Raw genomic sequence first — 17,695 nt, 5'->3', positions numbered from 1 at the left:
CTAAAAATTTTTATAGAATTAATTCATGTTCATTCCTTTTTCAGCTTACATATATATCATCAGAAAAATTAATATCGTTTACTTACTGTAAGAAATAAGAAAGCTGTTGAAAATGATATTGTTACGAATTTGGTATTTAAAAAGCTAATGTTAGTTCAATTATAAATTAAATGGTTTTATTTCTCGCGGAGTGCAGCGCGTGACGAATATTAAAAGAAAGCTAAGCCGGAAAAATTAAAAATACAAGAGCGCGTGCGTTAAATAAATAAATATCTCTTTTTGATTTCGAGAAAGTGCTGGAAAATTCTAGCCCGTGATTTTAAAATCTTATAAAAGGAGGAAAATATCTCAGTTCGTAGTATTAATTTCTCAGACCAAGACTTCACTGAATTGTGATATCTACTATTTCAAGATGCATTGGGCTGTGGACAGTTCACGGGAGGGTGACTCCCAGGTGACTACCACTGTCCAATCTGTGTTTTACAGAAAGGATGAATTTGAATATTTTGTTTAGCTAAGCTGTTGCACTTAGTTGTGCCATTTGTCTTCATTTAGATCGTGATATTAGTTTAATTATTCCAATCTAGATAACCTGTTTCAAAACTTGATAATTATTAATATTTCCAATATTTCTCATTGTACGCGTAAGCTGGTGACCACCCGCCGTGACATTCTCCTGCCAATCATCTCCCTTACTCCACCTACATTTCACAAAATTTGACAAGTTTCGCCTAGTTGGCGCGGCGTAAATCGCCTTAATTAAAAACTTAAGTACCAACGCCTTAGGGCAATTTACCAACAGAGACGGTTAAAGTAGCGGTTGGCTACTAATTGTCGCCTAGCCATTGACTCGATTTCGATTTCAGTTCGTAGTAGTTGCTTAGTTTGTTGTTGTTTAGAAAACTACTGTTGTTGATTGTAGCGAATTCGCGGATTAGCGTTCTTTAGCTGTTTTGAATTACGATCTATTGGACATTTGAGTAGTTAAAAGATAACTACTGTGAGATATTGTAATACTGCATGATAATTTGAGAAAATTTAAGCATTTTTGTTGTGATAATAATAAATTTTTGTTCATTTTTCATCGGACTTGTGCATTCATTTCATAACGAACCCGTACGCACGCAAGAATTTTTGGTGTCAGAAGTGGGATTTGAATGCCAATCACAAGAGCGATGGAAGAGCAGTTAAGACAGCTGATATCAGCCTTTGCTGCATTTAAGGAAGAAATGAAATTGGGCCAGGAATCCGTTAAGGAAGAAATGAAATTGGGCCAAGATTCCGTTAAAGGAGAGATGAGATCCGTTAAAAAGGAAATGGAAGCCGTTCACGAAAAGTTGGAAGCTGGTCAAGTAACTTTTAAAGAAGACATAAAAGCTGTACAAGAAAAGATTGAACCAGGTCAAGACGAAATGAAAAGAGAAATAACCTGCGTAATAGAAAGTAAATTTGAGGCTATGGAAGACAGAATAGGAGCTGTCGAAAATAAAGTCGGGCAAATTGAAGAAAAGGTTTCTTCTGTCAAAGATGAAATAGAAGATAGAGTGTCGGCTGTGGAGCAACGAGTCGAAGGAAGAGTTTCGGCCTTCCAACAACAAATTGAAGAAAGAGTTTCTGCCGTCGAACAACAAATTGATGATAGGGTTTCTGCTGCCGTCGCCAAAGAAGTTGACAGCCTAAAGAACTGCATAGCGACGGTAGGAAACAATTCTGAAGGTTTCAAGTTTTTATCGATGCCTGCTCGTTCCGTTCTGAAACTATCTACATATGATGGGAATACCTCCTGGCAGGTGTATAGGACACAATTTTCTATCGTTGCGGATGCGAATGGATGGGATTCCCAAGCTAAGGCCTGTCATCTCGCCGCTTCTCTGAGAGCAGACGCAGCGGATATCCTGCAGACGCTTCCCGAAAATCAAAGGCTAGATTTCGAAGCTCTATCCAGCGCTTTGGAGCTGCGCTTCGGCGAGAAATGTTTAAAAGACTACAGCAGGCTCCAATTAAAATCTCGTCAACAGAAGCTCACCGAAACGCTTCAGAAGCTCGCCACGGATGTTGAAAGGCTGTCACATCATGCCTTTTCGGAGTGCCCGACAGAAACAAGGGAAATCCTGTTCTTGCAATATTTCATCGATGGCATCCGGGACCCTGAAATACAGAAAGCACTGCGAATGGCGGATGTTAAAGATCTGAAAAGTGCTTTAGTGTATGCCATGAAATTTGAGGCAGCCCAGCAAGCCACCCGTCGAGATCGCCATCCAGTCAGAGCTGCCCAAGTCCAGGAGCCAGGGGATCAAGTCACTGCTCGTCTAGACGATTTAACTAGACAACTGAACGCCTTGAGACAGAATATTGGTGACAAGAAACTGACCGTAAAGTGCTGGAACTGCGGTGCTGAAGGACACATACGACGAAACTGCAGAACACCCCAGGGCACGGATGCTAAGACCGCTCCTAACAAACAGCAGGGAAACTAATTAGTGGCCATCTCGCGGGGCGGAGGTTGCCAGATCATGAAAACCCCAGTTTAAAGCGCTTCAGATTTCTGCAGTGAGAGGCGGCAGTAATGGACTTTTCATAATGGGACATATTAACGGAGTTCCCTGCAATATGACGATAGATACAGGAGCCAACGTTACCATCATCCGAAAAGATTTGGCTCAACAACTGGGAAGCAAACTTATCTGGACGCCGCCCTGCGTTACCCTACAGACTGTGTCCGGTGAGAAGATCAACATCGATGGAAAAGTAAATGCTAACATCACGTTTGGAAGTGCCGCTTACCATCACACGGCATATGTAGCAGAGATCACTGATTCTTGCATACTCGGATTGGACTTTCTAAGGAAATACAATTTTTCCTTGGACTTTAAAAATAACGAATTGCATTCTACATCTGAGGACATAGCGTTATTTGGAGTCAATGATGAAGTTAAATCTGTCCATAAAATCATAGCACAAGACAATATCACAATACCGGCAAGAACAGAAATTTTACTTCCTGGATCCATAGCCGAAAACAGAAATTTCCGCTACGGCATCATAGAATATCCCAATAACTGTAATAGCCCAAAAGGAGTACTAGTAGCCTCAACACTCGTCGACCTATCCAGAACGGTTATCCCGGTGAGAGTCGCCAATGTAACTGAGAAGGGGAGAATTATTAAGAAAGGTGAAGTGGTTGCAGCATGTACTCCAGTAACCACCGTTGAAAGAAAGAGTAACATCCAAGAATCCGTGTCCTCAGAGAGAATTACATCGGAGTTATTGCAGAATGCACAATTAAACGATAAAGAGAGGAATGCTGCCGATCGCGTCATTAAAGATCTTCAAGTTGTTTTCTCCCGCTCGTCTTCTGACGTGGGTCGAACTAGTTTGACACAACATAGAATAGATACCGGCGATCATCCCCCGATCAAGCAACATCCAAGACGTCTACCGTTTGCTAAACAGGAAGAGGTGCGAACACTGTTAAAAGATATGGAAGAAAGCGATGTCATCGAGCCTTCAGTAAGTCCATGGGCATCTCCCATCGTCCTAGTCAGAAAGAAAGACGGCTCAACAAGATTTTGCGTCGACTATCGCCGGTTGAATGAGGTTACGAAGAAAGACAGTTACCCTCTTCCTAGAATTGACGACATTCTAGACACTCTTTCTGGAAGCAAGTGGTTCTCAACACTTGATTTAAAGAGTGGGTATTGGCAGGTAGAAATACAGCCTGAAGACCGAGAAAAGACGGCATTTACTACGGGACAAGGGCTTTGGCAATTCAAGGTGATGCCGTTTGGACTGTGTAATGCGCCGGCAACATTCGAACGTCTTATGGAAACTGTTTTGAAAGGCCTTTCCTACGAAGCCTGCCTCATATACCTGGACGACATCATCATCGTCGGAAAGAGTTTTGAAGAACATTTAGAAAATCTTAGGAAGGTGCTTCAGAAACTGAAAGAAGCCAATCTGAAGCTGAGTCCCGCTAAATGCAAATTGTTCCGAAAGGAAGTGACTTACCTGGGACATGTCATCTCTGCAGAAGGTGTGCGCACGGATCCTGATAAGGTATCAGCCGTTAAATCCTGGAAACGTCCCGAAAATGTCCATCAGCTGAGAAGCTTCCTAGGGCTTTGCACCCTACTATAGGAAATTCGTGAAGGACTTTTCTTCCATCGCAAGACCCCTACACAAGCTGACAGAGAGCAACCAGAAGTTCTTGTGGACAAACGAATGCGAGGATGCATTTAACAACTTAAAGGAGGCTTTAACATCTGCTCCAATCCTGACGTATCCTCAGCTTGACCGACCATTTATTCTCGACACCGACGCGAGTAATGAAAGTGTTGGTGCTGTTTTGTCCCAAGAAATAGACGGCCAAGAACGTGTAGTGGCATACTGGAGCAAGTGCCTGTCTAAACCGGAGAGGAATTATTGTGTCACCAGGAAAGAGTTGCTCGCCATAGTCAAAGCTGTAGAACAGTTCCATCACTATCTATACGGCAGAAAATTCCTGCTCCGCACCGATCATGCATCATTGACCTGGCTTTTAAATTTCAAGAACCTTGAGGGTCAAATAGCCAGGTGGATACAGAGACTCCAAGAATATGACACCACTATCCGTCATCGTAAGGGATCATCACACGGAAACGCCGACGCCCTGTCTAGAAGACCTTGCCAAGAAAGCTGCCGATATTGTTCCAGGGTGGAAGCGAAATACGAGCTGCTGACTCCGGTCGCAAGACAAATTGCAACATCAACATCGGCTGATCGAGAACCGTGGAGTGATGATGAAGTCAGGAAAGACCAGCTGGAAGACCGCGACATTAAACCCATAATTGATTTAATGGAGTCATCAAACAGAAAACCTACCTGGCAGGACATTTCTATCTGTAGTCCTACAACCAAACAATACTGGGCACTCTGGGATTCACTTCACATTCGAAACGGCGTCTTATACCGGAAATTCGAATCGGATGATGGGAAGACGTTCCGATGGCAACTTATACTTCCAAGATCCCGCATTCCTGATGTCCTTAAAGAGTTACATAGCACCCCTACTGGAGGTCACTTTGGAATAATGAAGACCTTGCAGAGAGTTCGTGAGCGCTTTTACTGGAATAATGCAAAGGATGACGTGCAAAAGTGGTGCCGATCTTGCGATGCCTGTGCAGGTCGGAAAGGACCGAGGAGACGCAGCCGAGGCAAGCTGCAACGTTACAACGTAGGGGCGCCTTTTGAATGTATCGCCATTGACATCCTGGGACCTCTGCCACGAACTGCTGATGGCAACAAATACATACTCGTTGTCATTGATTACTTCACCAAGTGGCCTGAAGCTTATCCTATTCCTGATCAAGAGGCTGTCACAGTAACTGAGGTAATGATACAGCACTGGATTTCCAGGTTCGGAGTGCCTCTTCAGTTACATTCCGATCAGGGAAGGAATTTTGCCTCGGCAGTAATCAAAGAACTATGCAAACTACTCGGCATTGACAAAACTCAAACGACGCCATTGCATCCCCAGTCGGACGGCATGGTAGAGAGGTTCAATCGAACCATCCTTAAAAACCTCTCATTAGTGGTTTCCAGAAACCAACAGGACTGGGACAAGAAATTACCACTCTTTTTACTGGCTTACTGCAGTGCTGTCCACGAGACTACCGGCTATTCTCCATCACAAATGCTCTTCGGTCGTGACCTTCGTCTGCCTTGTGATCTATTGTTTGGCCGCCCTCCGGATGCTCCTTCATCGTCTGAGGAATATATTCAAGATCTCCAGGCCCGGTTTGAAGTGATGCACAACTTTGCACGAGAGCGAGTCAACTTGGCGACGGAGAAGATGAAGACCCGCTACGACACAAGAGCTACTGAACATCAGTTCCACGAAGGAGACAAGGTGTGGTTGTGGAATCCGACTCGACGGAAAGGATTTTGTCCGAAATTACAGTCACCTTGGGATGGCCCGTATACAGTCCTTAAAAGGCTGAATGACGTCGTGGTTCGGATTCGTAAGTCTTCGAACTCTAAACCTAAAGTCGTTCATTACGACAGGTTAGCTCATTACTATGGCCATAGTACGTAATGTAAATAATTGTAAATAGTATCAGACCATGGTCGTTTTTGTTTATAAATGTGTATTTGATTTGATTTGTATTTAGTATTTGATTTGCATTTAGTATTTGATTTGTATTTAGTATTTGTTTTGTATTTAGTATTTGATAGCATTTGATTTGTTTAAGTTAGTTATTGCATTTATTGTTTATATTGTTTGATATTGTAAAGTAATGTTTATGCCTCAGTTGCATTTATGCCACAGTTGTAAGTTTAGCTTCCTGTCCAGGGATTGTACTGCCCGGGACGTGCAGTCCTTGGGAAGGGGGCAGTGTTACGAATTTGGTATTTAAAAAGCTAATGTTAGTTCAATTATAAATTAAATGGTTTTATTTCTCGCGCAGTGCAGCGCGTGACGAATATTAAAAGAAAGCTAAGCCGGAAAAATTAAAAATACACGAGCGCGTGCGTTAAATAAATAAATATCTCTTTTTGATATCGAGAAAGTGCTGGAAAATTCTAGCGCGTGATTTTAAAATCTTATAAAAGGAGGAAAACATCTCAGTTTGTAGCAGTTGCCTAATTTGTTGTTGTTTAGAAAACTACTGTTGTTGATTGTAACGAATTCGCGGATTAGCGTTCTTTAGCTGTTTTGAATTACGTTCTATTGGACATTTGAGTAGTTAAAAGATAACTACTGTGAGATATTGTAATACTGCATGATAATTTGAGAAAATTTAAGCATTTTTGTTGTGATAATAATAAATTTTTGTTCATTTTTCATCGGACTTGTGCATTCATTTCATAACGAACCCGTACGCACGCAAGAATATAAAAAATTGCAGATTTTGAAATTAAATACCCCGCTCAATTTTTGTCGAACGAGAATCAAAGTTTATTTTTTTATGACGAGTATGAAACTTTCCCAAATATAGTATAGTATAGGAACCAAAGACCGCATTAAAACTTAAATTTCGTTATTTGTCGAAAATAACTTTCTTTAAAACACTGCGGTAACTGGAAGTATATGTCAACGACTGCGAAAATAAAGGCCGGGCAAGGACTTTACATATACTTTTTTTTAGTCCAAAGGGGCTTTTGTCCCTGAAGAACTATTGTTTTCGTTTTGCGATTTTGCGTTGGTTCACTATAGAAGTCCGTTTCACTTATCAAACTGTTGCCACCCAATATTAGAGTCCTGCATTATATTTAAAGAAATTAAATAATTAAATATATGCATAAATGCATGTGTATTTCTCGCACTGTGATAAAGCAACGGTACACACAGCCATCGAATTTTGAATGACGTAATCCTACTGCAAATATGGGCATGTGGAAGCCCAAATTTGAAATTTTGAATTTATTTTATGATCGATTTCATATTTTTCGAAACTTTAACGAATTTTTGATTAACAAACTCAAGTATTTTAAAGCGAGCTTTGGCAACGTAGTACAGTAAAAACATTTTCATCCCCAGCGCGCGAGACTGTGTATCGGGAATTCTAACGATATGCTCTTTCTGAATTATTTTGTGATATTACTGTTGAACTGAGTTTCATAGTGTAAGTGCTAAGTACGACACAAGTATCGTTTTTGAGTTATGCGAGATACATACGTAGGCACAGACGCCACGAATAATTCTCTTCAGAATTCATTTTAAATTAGTTTTACATTTTGAGGGGAAAGAGTCCTTTATCCTGTCCTTACGTACAGATGTCACGCAAAAACATCGTTAAATTGCATTCGATAGCGGTGAAAATGGATATTTTCGTTGAAATATGCTGCCTGAATCTTTTCGCGATTACAATACTTCCTTTTTACTTCGTACAAGGAAATAAAAAGAAACTAATCTAATACTAACTAAAATAGACTTAGTCGGAGCTAGACACAAGTATCTAACGCAGTCAGTCCGTAATTTAAACAAGACGGCGATCAACAGCGAGGCACGTACAATACGGCCGAGCGTAATTAAATTCAAAAACGCTGTAGCCAGAAGGTAAGCACGCGCTACTAAGGACTCCTAAGCACTCTCTTTCGCAGTAAGTTGAACTTCCTTTTAATACTAGTTTTAACTCATTTGCATTCAACGCGAATCTAAAAACTCATTCTGGTAGGGAGTTGGGTACTTTTCCGTTTTGCCGGCGCAGGCGATAAAGTCACCAGTAATGGTACAATTGATGCCAAACAGAATATCGCTGGTAACCTTTTACGCCTCGCTTTCAAAACAAATCGCAGCCATTTTTTTATCAGATTGATTGTTTCTTTCAATACTGGCATGCAATTACGTAGAATTTTTACCAGATAGTTCAATTTCATGCCCTATGGCCATATTCGCGGTAATTAAGTCAATTAGGATGCAATCACACCGCTCACCCAAAGGCGAAAACATAGAAAAGGCAAAGGGTTAAATTCATCCATTCTAATGAGAATGCACTAGCGAAGTAAAGTACTGCGGTTTTACATAATTTCTGAGTAAGCTATTCGTACGAATGGAAATAATTCACGCATTTAAACATCTATTCCAAATTAAGATCTAACTTGAAATGAATGTAGATAATTACTGAGAGAATTAGATTTTTGCAGCGTAGTTTACGTGAGATGAGATCACGTGATACGAACCGGCGAATCAGGATGTTGTGCGATGAAAGCGTAGTGAATTCTTAAATTAACGCACTTTTTACAAATTTATTGTCTTTATTTATCGGCTTTTACAAAATTTTAAACCATATTAAAATGTTTATGCCTTCAAAATAAAAAATTCTTAGAACTAACATTCGTTAACATTTTTTATTTGTGTATATTGCATGTTGTCTTGTCATGCAAAGTCTGCTTGGCGAGATTTGCGCCGGCGAAATGGAAAAGTACCGGGAGTTGTAAGTGGGAAACAAGAATTGAAAGGAAAGGATTTCAAAATTAAAAATCTGATGTGTACACCACATGATTTCCTTGTACGGAATATTAAATTATACGCATTTGTCTTGCATTTCATTTAAACTTATTGGATTGAATGAAATCTACTTCGCCGACAGCGCATAAACCACAATACAATAAATGTATTCTTTAAAATTCACTCTTTGTATTTGATTATGTATGAATTTAACCCTTTGCCTTTTGTATTTACCATAGCTACACTCTGGCGCTAGATTCACTTAAAAATTATTACTGTAACTAAGTCCTATATACAAAATTTCAATGTTCTGAGGCTACTCGTTTTTGAGTTATGCGAGATACGTACGTACATACGTTCGTACAGACGCCACGAAAAATTCTCTTCAGAATTAATTTTAAAGCAGTTTTATAATTTTTTTGAAAAAAAAGAGTCTTTTATTCTGTTCTTACGTACAGATATCACGCAAAAACATCGTTTAATTGCATTCGATAGCGGTCAAAATGGATATTTTCGTTGAAATATGCTGCCTGAAACTTTTCGCGATTACAATACTTCCTTTTTACTTTGTACAAGGAAGTAAAAATAACTGTTATAAAGTTCACATGCACCTTACATATTAATTTTGTTTAATCAGAAGTTCATATTTTTCAGTTTGTTAAAAAGTATATAAATGGAACAACGAATAATTTATCGAAAGGGATTATCTGCAATTCTGTTGCATTAATAATAAAACCAGTCGGTACTTTCGTATAATCGCAACCACCTTAGTAGAAGTCGTCAAATTTTCAGATGTGCCAAAGTCTGGCAACCATAAGAATAACCATTCTTAACACAATCACGCGTATAACAGTTTTTCAATCATGCAATGTCGCCATTTTCCTATGCGTTCTTTTTGTTGTACTTGAAGATCAACGTTTTTATAGACAAATAGTTTCATTCTAGCATTAAACTCGATTTTAAAATATGCTTTTGAAGAAATTGGCAGCAAAGGAAAAACTGCGGTAGAAATTCTGCAGGAATACAGCATTTTGCCTCAAAATGGCGAAAGAGAACAATGATGAGATGCGTTAGTAAATAGCCAGCTCGCAATAAAGAGGTTCCTCGATATCATGATTGTGCAATTCTGGGATGCTTTCCATGTGAAAACAGATCGCTGTGTACACGGGAAGAAGAACAGGAGAAAAAAATTACAGAGGATATCTCCGAAAAATTGTACTTTTTAGTATTAATACTCGTACGTTTTTACTATTTAATATAAAAATTTTATTTTAAATTTCTAAAGTATGTTTCCTTTTGTTGTGTTGGTAATTTTTCAGACTTACAATAAATATCAATACATTGTAAATCATTTTTTAAAATGTCGCGAAAATTGCTAGCCAAGGTGGTAGCGTTAATACGTAAGTACCAACCACTCTACTTCAATAAAAAATTTTAAATATTTTCTACAGGCTATTTCTTGTATAATAACTCTAAAATTATCTGGATTCGAAATATTCTTATTGCATATACGGCTACTTATTCTTCATTCTAGGCCCAGTAAAATAAAGCTTGTTGTTCATTGGTTTACGCATATAATACTTAATTTTGTTAAAAAAAAAGAAGACGATTTTATATTTCGATTACAAGACGATTTTGCATTTTACGAGGATTTTACATTTCATATTCTGAACGACAGAAAGAGTTATTAAAACAAAATAAGCTTCGTCTGAAAATAAAGTTTCTCTATTGCATTAAAATCAATACATTTTTAACCCACAGAAAAAAGACAAACGTTATTATCTAGATTTTTTGGAAATCCAGATGGGCTGCATCTCAATTACTCTGGATATTTGGAGTTTTGTTGCATTTAAAGTAGCAAAATATCTCTGAGACGTATATACGTAGGGATTCCAGACCATTTTGACCACTTGAGGAGGTAGTATTTAGACGCCTTAGAGTATATGGTTTGTGCAAATAATCATCTTAATGCACATGTTTTATGATTATCTTAAGATAAGATAAAGTACCAGACCGCACTCAGAAATGTATGTATGTATGTATGTATGTATGTATGTATGTGTGTGTGTATGTGTGTATACACACACATATACGTACGCACATATATACATATACACGTGCATACATACATACATACATTTCTAAATCTATTTCCAATAACAGAATAGTACACAAATTAAGGCTTTAAATCAAGTTCTCAGTCAGTGTTTTATTATCCGGCAAAATTTACATTTAATGAAAAGTTCGATCGATGCATTACACAAGAGAGACTATTATTTATTTCTAACTGCATCAAAATTATTTCTAAAACCGTGAAAAACTCGCAAATGATACTTACGCCATCTTTTGAGGAAACAGGCAAACATTTTCTTGCGTTAAAAGTGGTTGAAAAAAACATAAAACAAATAATTGTAATTACAAGTACTTTGAACCACCCAATGACTTATTGACTAAAAAATGCAAAACATTGCTTATTTTCCTTCTGTTGTGATGGTTGAAAGGGGTAGCTGAGTAGATGTTTTGTGATTTTACTCCTGTAAATAAATACGCACACATTTCTCACTGAAATATTAGGCTGTTTCTCTTGAAAACCTGCTTAGGTAGATGTTCTTTCCTTTTGTTTACCATGAGAAAATAGACTAACTTGTTTATGGGGGCAGAGGGAGCAAATGAAATAATCCTAAGGCCCTCTTCATTTTCGAAATTAAAAGGCTAACTTTTAGGAGTTCAAGCTGTCGAATACTTTAAATTTGGACATTTATTAAAGTAAGTCTTAAAGGAAAGAAGTTGTTCAGGAATTTAGAAATTTGACTTTTAGTCGTTGTATAGGTATATTTCGAGAAAGTCATTAAATAAATGCTGCCTTAAGTTTCAGCTCCTCAATTTCATCCACAAGATCATCAGAACATTACTACTGTTCCATGGTTTACTATTATAAACTACTAAAAGTAAATACAATAAATAAACAAATACAAGAATAAATTTTTTCTTCATTTCTCAGAAAATTCTTTTAAGAGCTCATTTTTATTAAATTATTATTTCCTTTGTATTATTATATTTATAATTAACTATTATTAATTATTATTATTATATTATAATTAATTATTATTTATTTTATATTATTATATTTATTTCATGCTTACTTAATTTTAGGTATTTTGCAAATGAGAAATGTTTACATTTTTCTAATAAACCTACTAACTAAGATATTGATTTTTTATAGTAGCGCTAGATTAAAATATTGATTTATTATAATTGGTGATTTTTATAATTGGTGATCTTGCAATTACTATATTGGCATTTTTCATGCTAAAAACGTTTAAATCGCTTAGTTCGGTGTTTGTCATCTTTTTACCCCATACATTCGTTTCATCACTGCTATCCCTCCTTTCCAAAATTCGAAAAATAAATAAATACATTTATCTAGATTTAGGGGATTTTTAACAAGTTTTATAAAATGAACAAAAAGTAGAAAATGTTGATAAACACCAAAACTTGAACGGAAACATTTGTTTTATACTTGAAAGCTAAATACTTAACAAACATCTAAATAAAAGGCTAACTGAATTCTTCCCCTATATCTTAAACCACTCCCAGGCGGAATCTCCCCTGTTTTAGTTGAACCCCTCATTTAGTTTGATTCCAATAGAAACTTCATAACGAAAATATTTTCGCTATGAGGCCTGTGTTAAAGTATTTTAGAATATCTAACTATATAAAATAATTTATCTATTCATCATTCATTTTTCTACTACATGAAGTAATTTACCTATTCAGCATTCCTTTATCTGCTAAATAAAATAATTTATCTACTCATCATTCATTTATCTACTAAATAAAACCATTCATCTATTCATCATTCATTTATCTACCTAAATAAAATAACTTATCTGTTCATAATTCATTTATCTACTAAATAAAATAATTTATCTACTGGATAAAATTATTTATCTATTCATAATTCATTTTTCTATTAAATAAAATAATTTATCCATCATTCATTTTTCTACTGGATAAAAAAAATTTATCTATTCATAATTCATTTTTCTATTAAATAAAATAATTTATCTATTCATCATTCATTTTTCTACTAAATAAAATAATTTATCTATTCATCATTCGTTTATGTACTAAATAAAATAATTTATCTACCGCATAAAATAATTTATCTATTCATTTGTCTGTATAAAACGGTATAAAAAACATCATTATAGGTTACTTTATGTTACGGAACTTAGCTGGGTTAAGCTCATTTTATGCGATGCATCTGAACATCAAACTTCTAAAATTAATATCTGTTCGGCTTTTTATATTCGTTCACAGACACATCAGCGATATCAAAAAGAAATTGCAGTCGCCATTTCACCCGTAATAAAAGCATTCAACGAATTTGCAATTTTTGCTATAAACTCAGCTTAAGGAAAATATTTTCATTTTAAGGTTTTACAATATCAGACAGAAAATTTTTTAAATGCTTGAATATTAGCACACTAATTTCTTAGATTAAAAATAAGTTGAAAACTAAGTTTAGATACAAAGATGAAATTTTTAAGGAAGGAGGAAATATTTATTTTAATTGATCAATTTTCGTTTTTAATACCATAATTTCTAAATAAACGATTAAAATTGATAAAGTTTCTTAAAACTATGCAATGAATATTATATAAGCATTAAAAAATCACTGGAAAATCCAAGTAGAAGGATCAATGTAGAAACATTTTATTATAGAAACTAAAGAGAATCCACAAATTTGAAACTAATATTTTAGGTATTAAATCAATCTAACGAACTTACTAATATCAAATGTTGGTAATGCTTCAATTATAATAGAAGAAATAATGAGAAAATTAATTAAATCTAAAATTATATGTATGTATTTATTTAACCTTAATCCTGAAGTGATTAATTAGAGATCAGATGATTAATTAGATGAAGATGATGACTTAAAGTGATTATCTGGTCTTTCACATTCGAAAAGTATAGAAATTGAAATGAATTTTTCAGAAGTGTTCAAGACTTATAAAGGAATATAAAAGGATTAATAAGCATTTACAGCGCTTCAAAAATTATATATATTAATTTAATACACGAATCAGTATACGTCCACTAACACTAAACAGTATAAGTCCTTAAATATTTGACGTCATGTTTGGGAATTTAAATTTACTTTTATACTGCATATAGAAAGCAATGCAATCTGTAACTGTTGAAGAATAAGTTATGTAAAAGAAATGACAATACATTATTTATCTTTTCAAGTAAAAATTAAAAATTTCGCATTAATTTTAGTGTTTTCAGACGTTCTGGATGCAATTAATACACTTTTAATACATTTACGAACATGAAATTATTAATGTTCGTTTACAACAAGCCCAAATCCTGATACTAAAATACAAATATGAAGATTTTCACGAATGTTTATTATTTTAAGTTCCTTTTTTTAGTTATATGAATACAAAAATTATTGCTCTTTCAACATTTAGACAAATCGCATTATTCGCTATTTTTATATTTTTGATGGAACATTTACCAACCAAACTTTTGAAAATTCACAGAAATCCGTAAGAGATATTACGACACAAAATAGATTTACCGGATCTGTATGGATATAAATTTAAGCTCCACTTTGAAATAAGTAATAATACAGAATGTTATAAAATTTGCCTCGTAAGCTTTTTAAATAAATGGGAAAACGTAGACCTCAAGAAAAATAAATGTGCTTTAATTATGCTTACTCCCCATATCAATAAGCTCAGCTGAGATGGAAATTTTAGTTTTAAAAAGCAAAAATGACTGTATGTTACCCCATTGTATACGTCATTATCATCAAGTTCAACAGAAACCTGTAGGTTTTCGAGCTATATGACCAAAAACAAAGTTTGTGCTAATATTGTAACAAATCCTATTTTTAATAAAGAATACCATTATGTAAAATATTATTTAAATGTAATAAAAATTCTGCTAGCTATAAATTTCAGTATTAGATTAGTTTTATTACTATAGATTTCAATATTAGATAAGTTTTATTACGCTACTAGCAGCTACACTGCCAGCCTTCGTCTGGCTTTTAAATGTACCGAGAAAATGCCTGAAGGGAACACCAAACGTTAAATTTAAAAACTGCGCAGAATTTTACTCTGCAGAACAACTTCATAGAAAAAAAAAGAGAGAGAGAGAGAGAAAAAACAATTTTTTTTAAAATTTATTATGTCTAACAAAATTACAATGAAATAAGCAATATCCCTTAATAAAAATATTAATTATTTTAATAAATAAATTAACCAACTTTCCGATGCCTTCCCTTAAAACAAACGTCCAGTATCCAAGAGAAACATTAAATTTAAAAACTGCACAGAATGATCGCTCTAATTTTCCCAAGTGGCAACGGTGCTGATTTTCAACAGTCAGCAGTCCAGTGTACAGTTGAATGAAAAACTGTTGCCAAAATCACATTTCTAAAAGAACGAAACTATTTAAAATGATGCGATAAAATCGAAAAGATAAAATTTAAAAAATTTTGATTCGAATTTTGAAAAAATCCCTTCGAGGTGCACTGGCTCTTGTCTAGATGCACCTATATACCAAATTTCGTAGCCCTCGTCTATTGCACGAACGAAAGACACACAGACATTTTCTTTTATTATATGTCGAGAAGAGATTGATTTCAGTATTCGATGCAGCATTTTAGACAGAGACGAAAAAACACTCCACTTTCTATTCCAAAAAAATACAAGCCTTTTCTTTAGACAGATATCAAGTCTTTAGAAAATTATTCTTTGTTCAAAATAGCGTTAGCAATTATTTTTTTCACATTTCAAGCTGTAGTTTAATTGAGAGAACTATAAAAAATTAAGGACTTTAGCTATAAATATTATACGATGGTATCTGAAGAGAATTATTTCAAAAGTTCTTTTTCACAATAGGCAATTCACGAGAAAAATGGTATAGAGTAGTAAAAGAATAGCCTTTCATGAAAAATGGCATCAGTTTAACTTTTTAATAAAATATAAAATTAGAATAATAAATTTAATAAAAAGAAACTTTCTTAGTCTTGAAATCTAAAGAGAGAAATAAACAATTAAAAAGATTACATACCCTTGACTCTGAGCAATCTTTAAATGCCATTTTGGGATACGTTTAGTCTCAGCAACCGAAACAAGTAACTTGAAAACAAATGCAATAGCACACAGTTTCCATATTCTTGCGATCATTTTATTTATTTATTTATATTCGCGGAATACTTCACCTTTTTCTGAACGAAAAACCAATTTCTCCAGATCGCGTTAGAAGAAGATGACAGAAACACTTTCTCACGGTGCTCCAGAAACCACTTAAATGGCTTACTTCCGAAACCTTCGATCAGGTCGGGTCTCTCTTCTGTCTCAACCAGGAGTAAGTAGTTTCTGAAGTATCGTCTGCTTCTGAGAGCAGAACTTTAGGGAAAGATAATGCACGCGGCCGGCCTCTAAAAAGTTTCGCCGGCGAGAGTGGGCGAGGACTTGGAGGCCGTGACGTCACATTGATTGACGGACGATGACTGAAGCCTTAATTCGTTCGACCTCTCCGCCGTCAGGTGAGTTTTATTATTGCGGAGAGGTTGCAAGTTCGTATGCCGTTTGCTGGCTACTACTGGGGTTTCGGTTTTTCTTTTACTTCGCTTGTAAATTAGTGCTTATTCGTCAGTGTTCTTGAATTGCTTTAATTACGCCTGTCGTAAACTTGTCTCTTGAAGTGTGAATGACTTCGTTAAACCTAGATGGCGCAGACGACGCTGTTGCCATTTGTAATATATTTTCGGTGAAGATCATAATTACGAAATCATTTTTATTTGCATCTTTTGAGTAATAAAAGATATTTACATTTAACTCTGATAAAAAAGGATTTCAAAGCTTTTTCTGTGGCAGTTTTTTGTATCAAAAATATTATTATACACACACACACAAAAAAAAAAAAAAAAAAAAAATCTGATGTGTACACAACATGATTTCCTTGTACGGAATATTAAATTATACGCATTTTTTCTTGCATTTTATTTAAACTTATTAGACTGAATTAAACCTACTTCGCCGACAGCGCATAAACCACAATAGAATAAATGCAATTTTTTAAATTCATTTTGTTTACCATAGCGACACTTTGGCGCTAGGTTTACTTAACAGTATTATATTTCGTTCATATTATAACTCATGCACAAAATTTATATCATTTAAAGAATTATCGAATCGTTGCCACATGTTCAATTTAAATACTATAATAAAGCTAGAACGATGTATAAAAGAAATTAAGCAAACAAAACAAAACAGAAAGAGTTTTCCACAGATGATTGAGTATTTCTCATTCAATTAATTCAGTTCTCACTTCGCGACAAGGCAAAAACACATAAAAATTAAAAATATCTGTATTAAAAATTACGAAATAAATCTTAAACGCTTATTTCCTCGAAAAAATTCCAAAAAGGATTAAGTATGATTTAAATAATAAATGAAGGCGTTATCTTTGTTGTTGCGAAGCTAAGTTTCTCTAGATTGGCAACAAATCCGCTAGTCTCCTGTTTCAAATGTAAACAAGAGCAATGGCCGCCATCAAAATAGGCTTAGCGGCACTTAAACAATTTTAAAATTGTTGATAATTCTAAAAATATGGCATACAGATTTACTAAAGGCATAAAACCCTTAACCGGAAGATGAAAACAACATAATTCAATCATTTTTAAAGCAAAAAATGTACAATTTACAAACATATAAGAGTAAAGAGACTGAGATCACT

General features: G+C 35.0%; 1 protein-coding gene across 1 annotated transcript in view; it reads right to left on the bottom strand.

The window, feature by feature from the left end:
- LOC118204658 (transforming growth factor-beta-induced protein ig-h3-like) overlaps positions 1-16,517 on the bottom strand; it is a 209,892-nt gene extending 193,375 nt beyond the window's left edge. Inside the window, exon 1 of the mRNA XM_085812155.1 lies at positions 16,025-16,517. Within this exon, the coding sequence (XP_085668281.1) occupies positions 16,025-16,140 (116 nt within the window). The 5' untranslated portion in view covers positions 16,141-16,517. The remainder of the gene's footprint in view (positions 1-16,024) is intronic.
- Positions 16,518-17,695: the final 1,178 nt, after the last annotated feature.

The sequence above is a fragment of the Stegodyphus dumicola genome, chromosome 2, assembly GCF_044657685.1.
Source record: "Stegodyphus dumicola isolate Sdum_Otavi_A_Nest chromosome 2, ASM4465768v1".
Classification (NCBI taxonomy): Eukaryota; Metazoa; Arthropoda; class Arachnida; order Araneae; family Eresidae; genus Stegodyphus; species Stegodyphus dumicola.
This window is presented reverse-complemented; position numbering and strand designations above follow the sequence as displayed.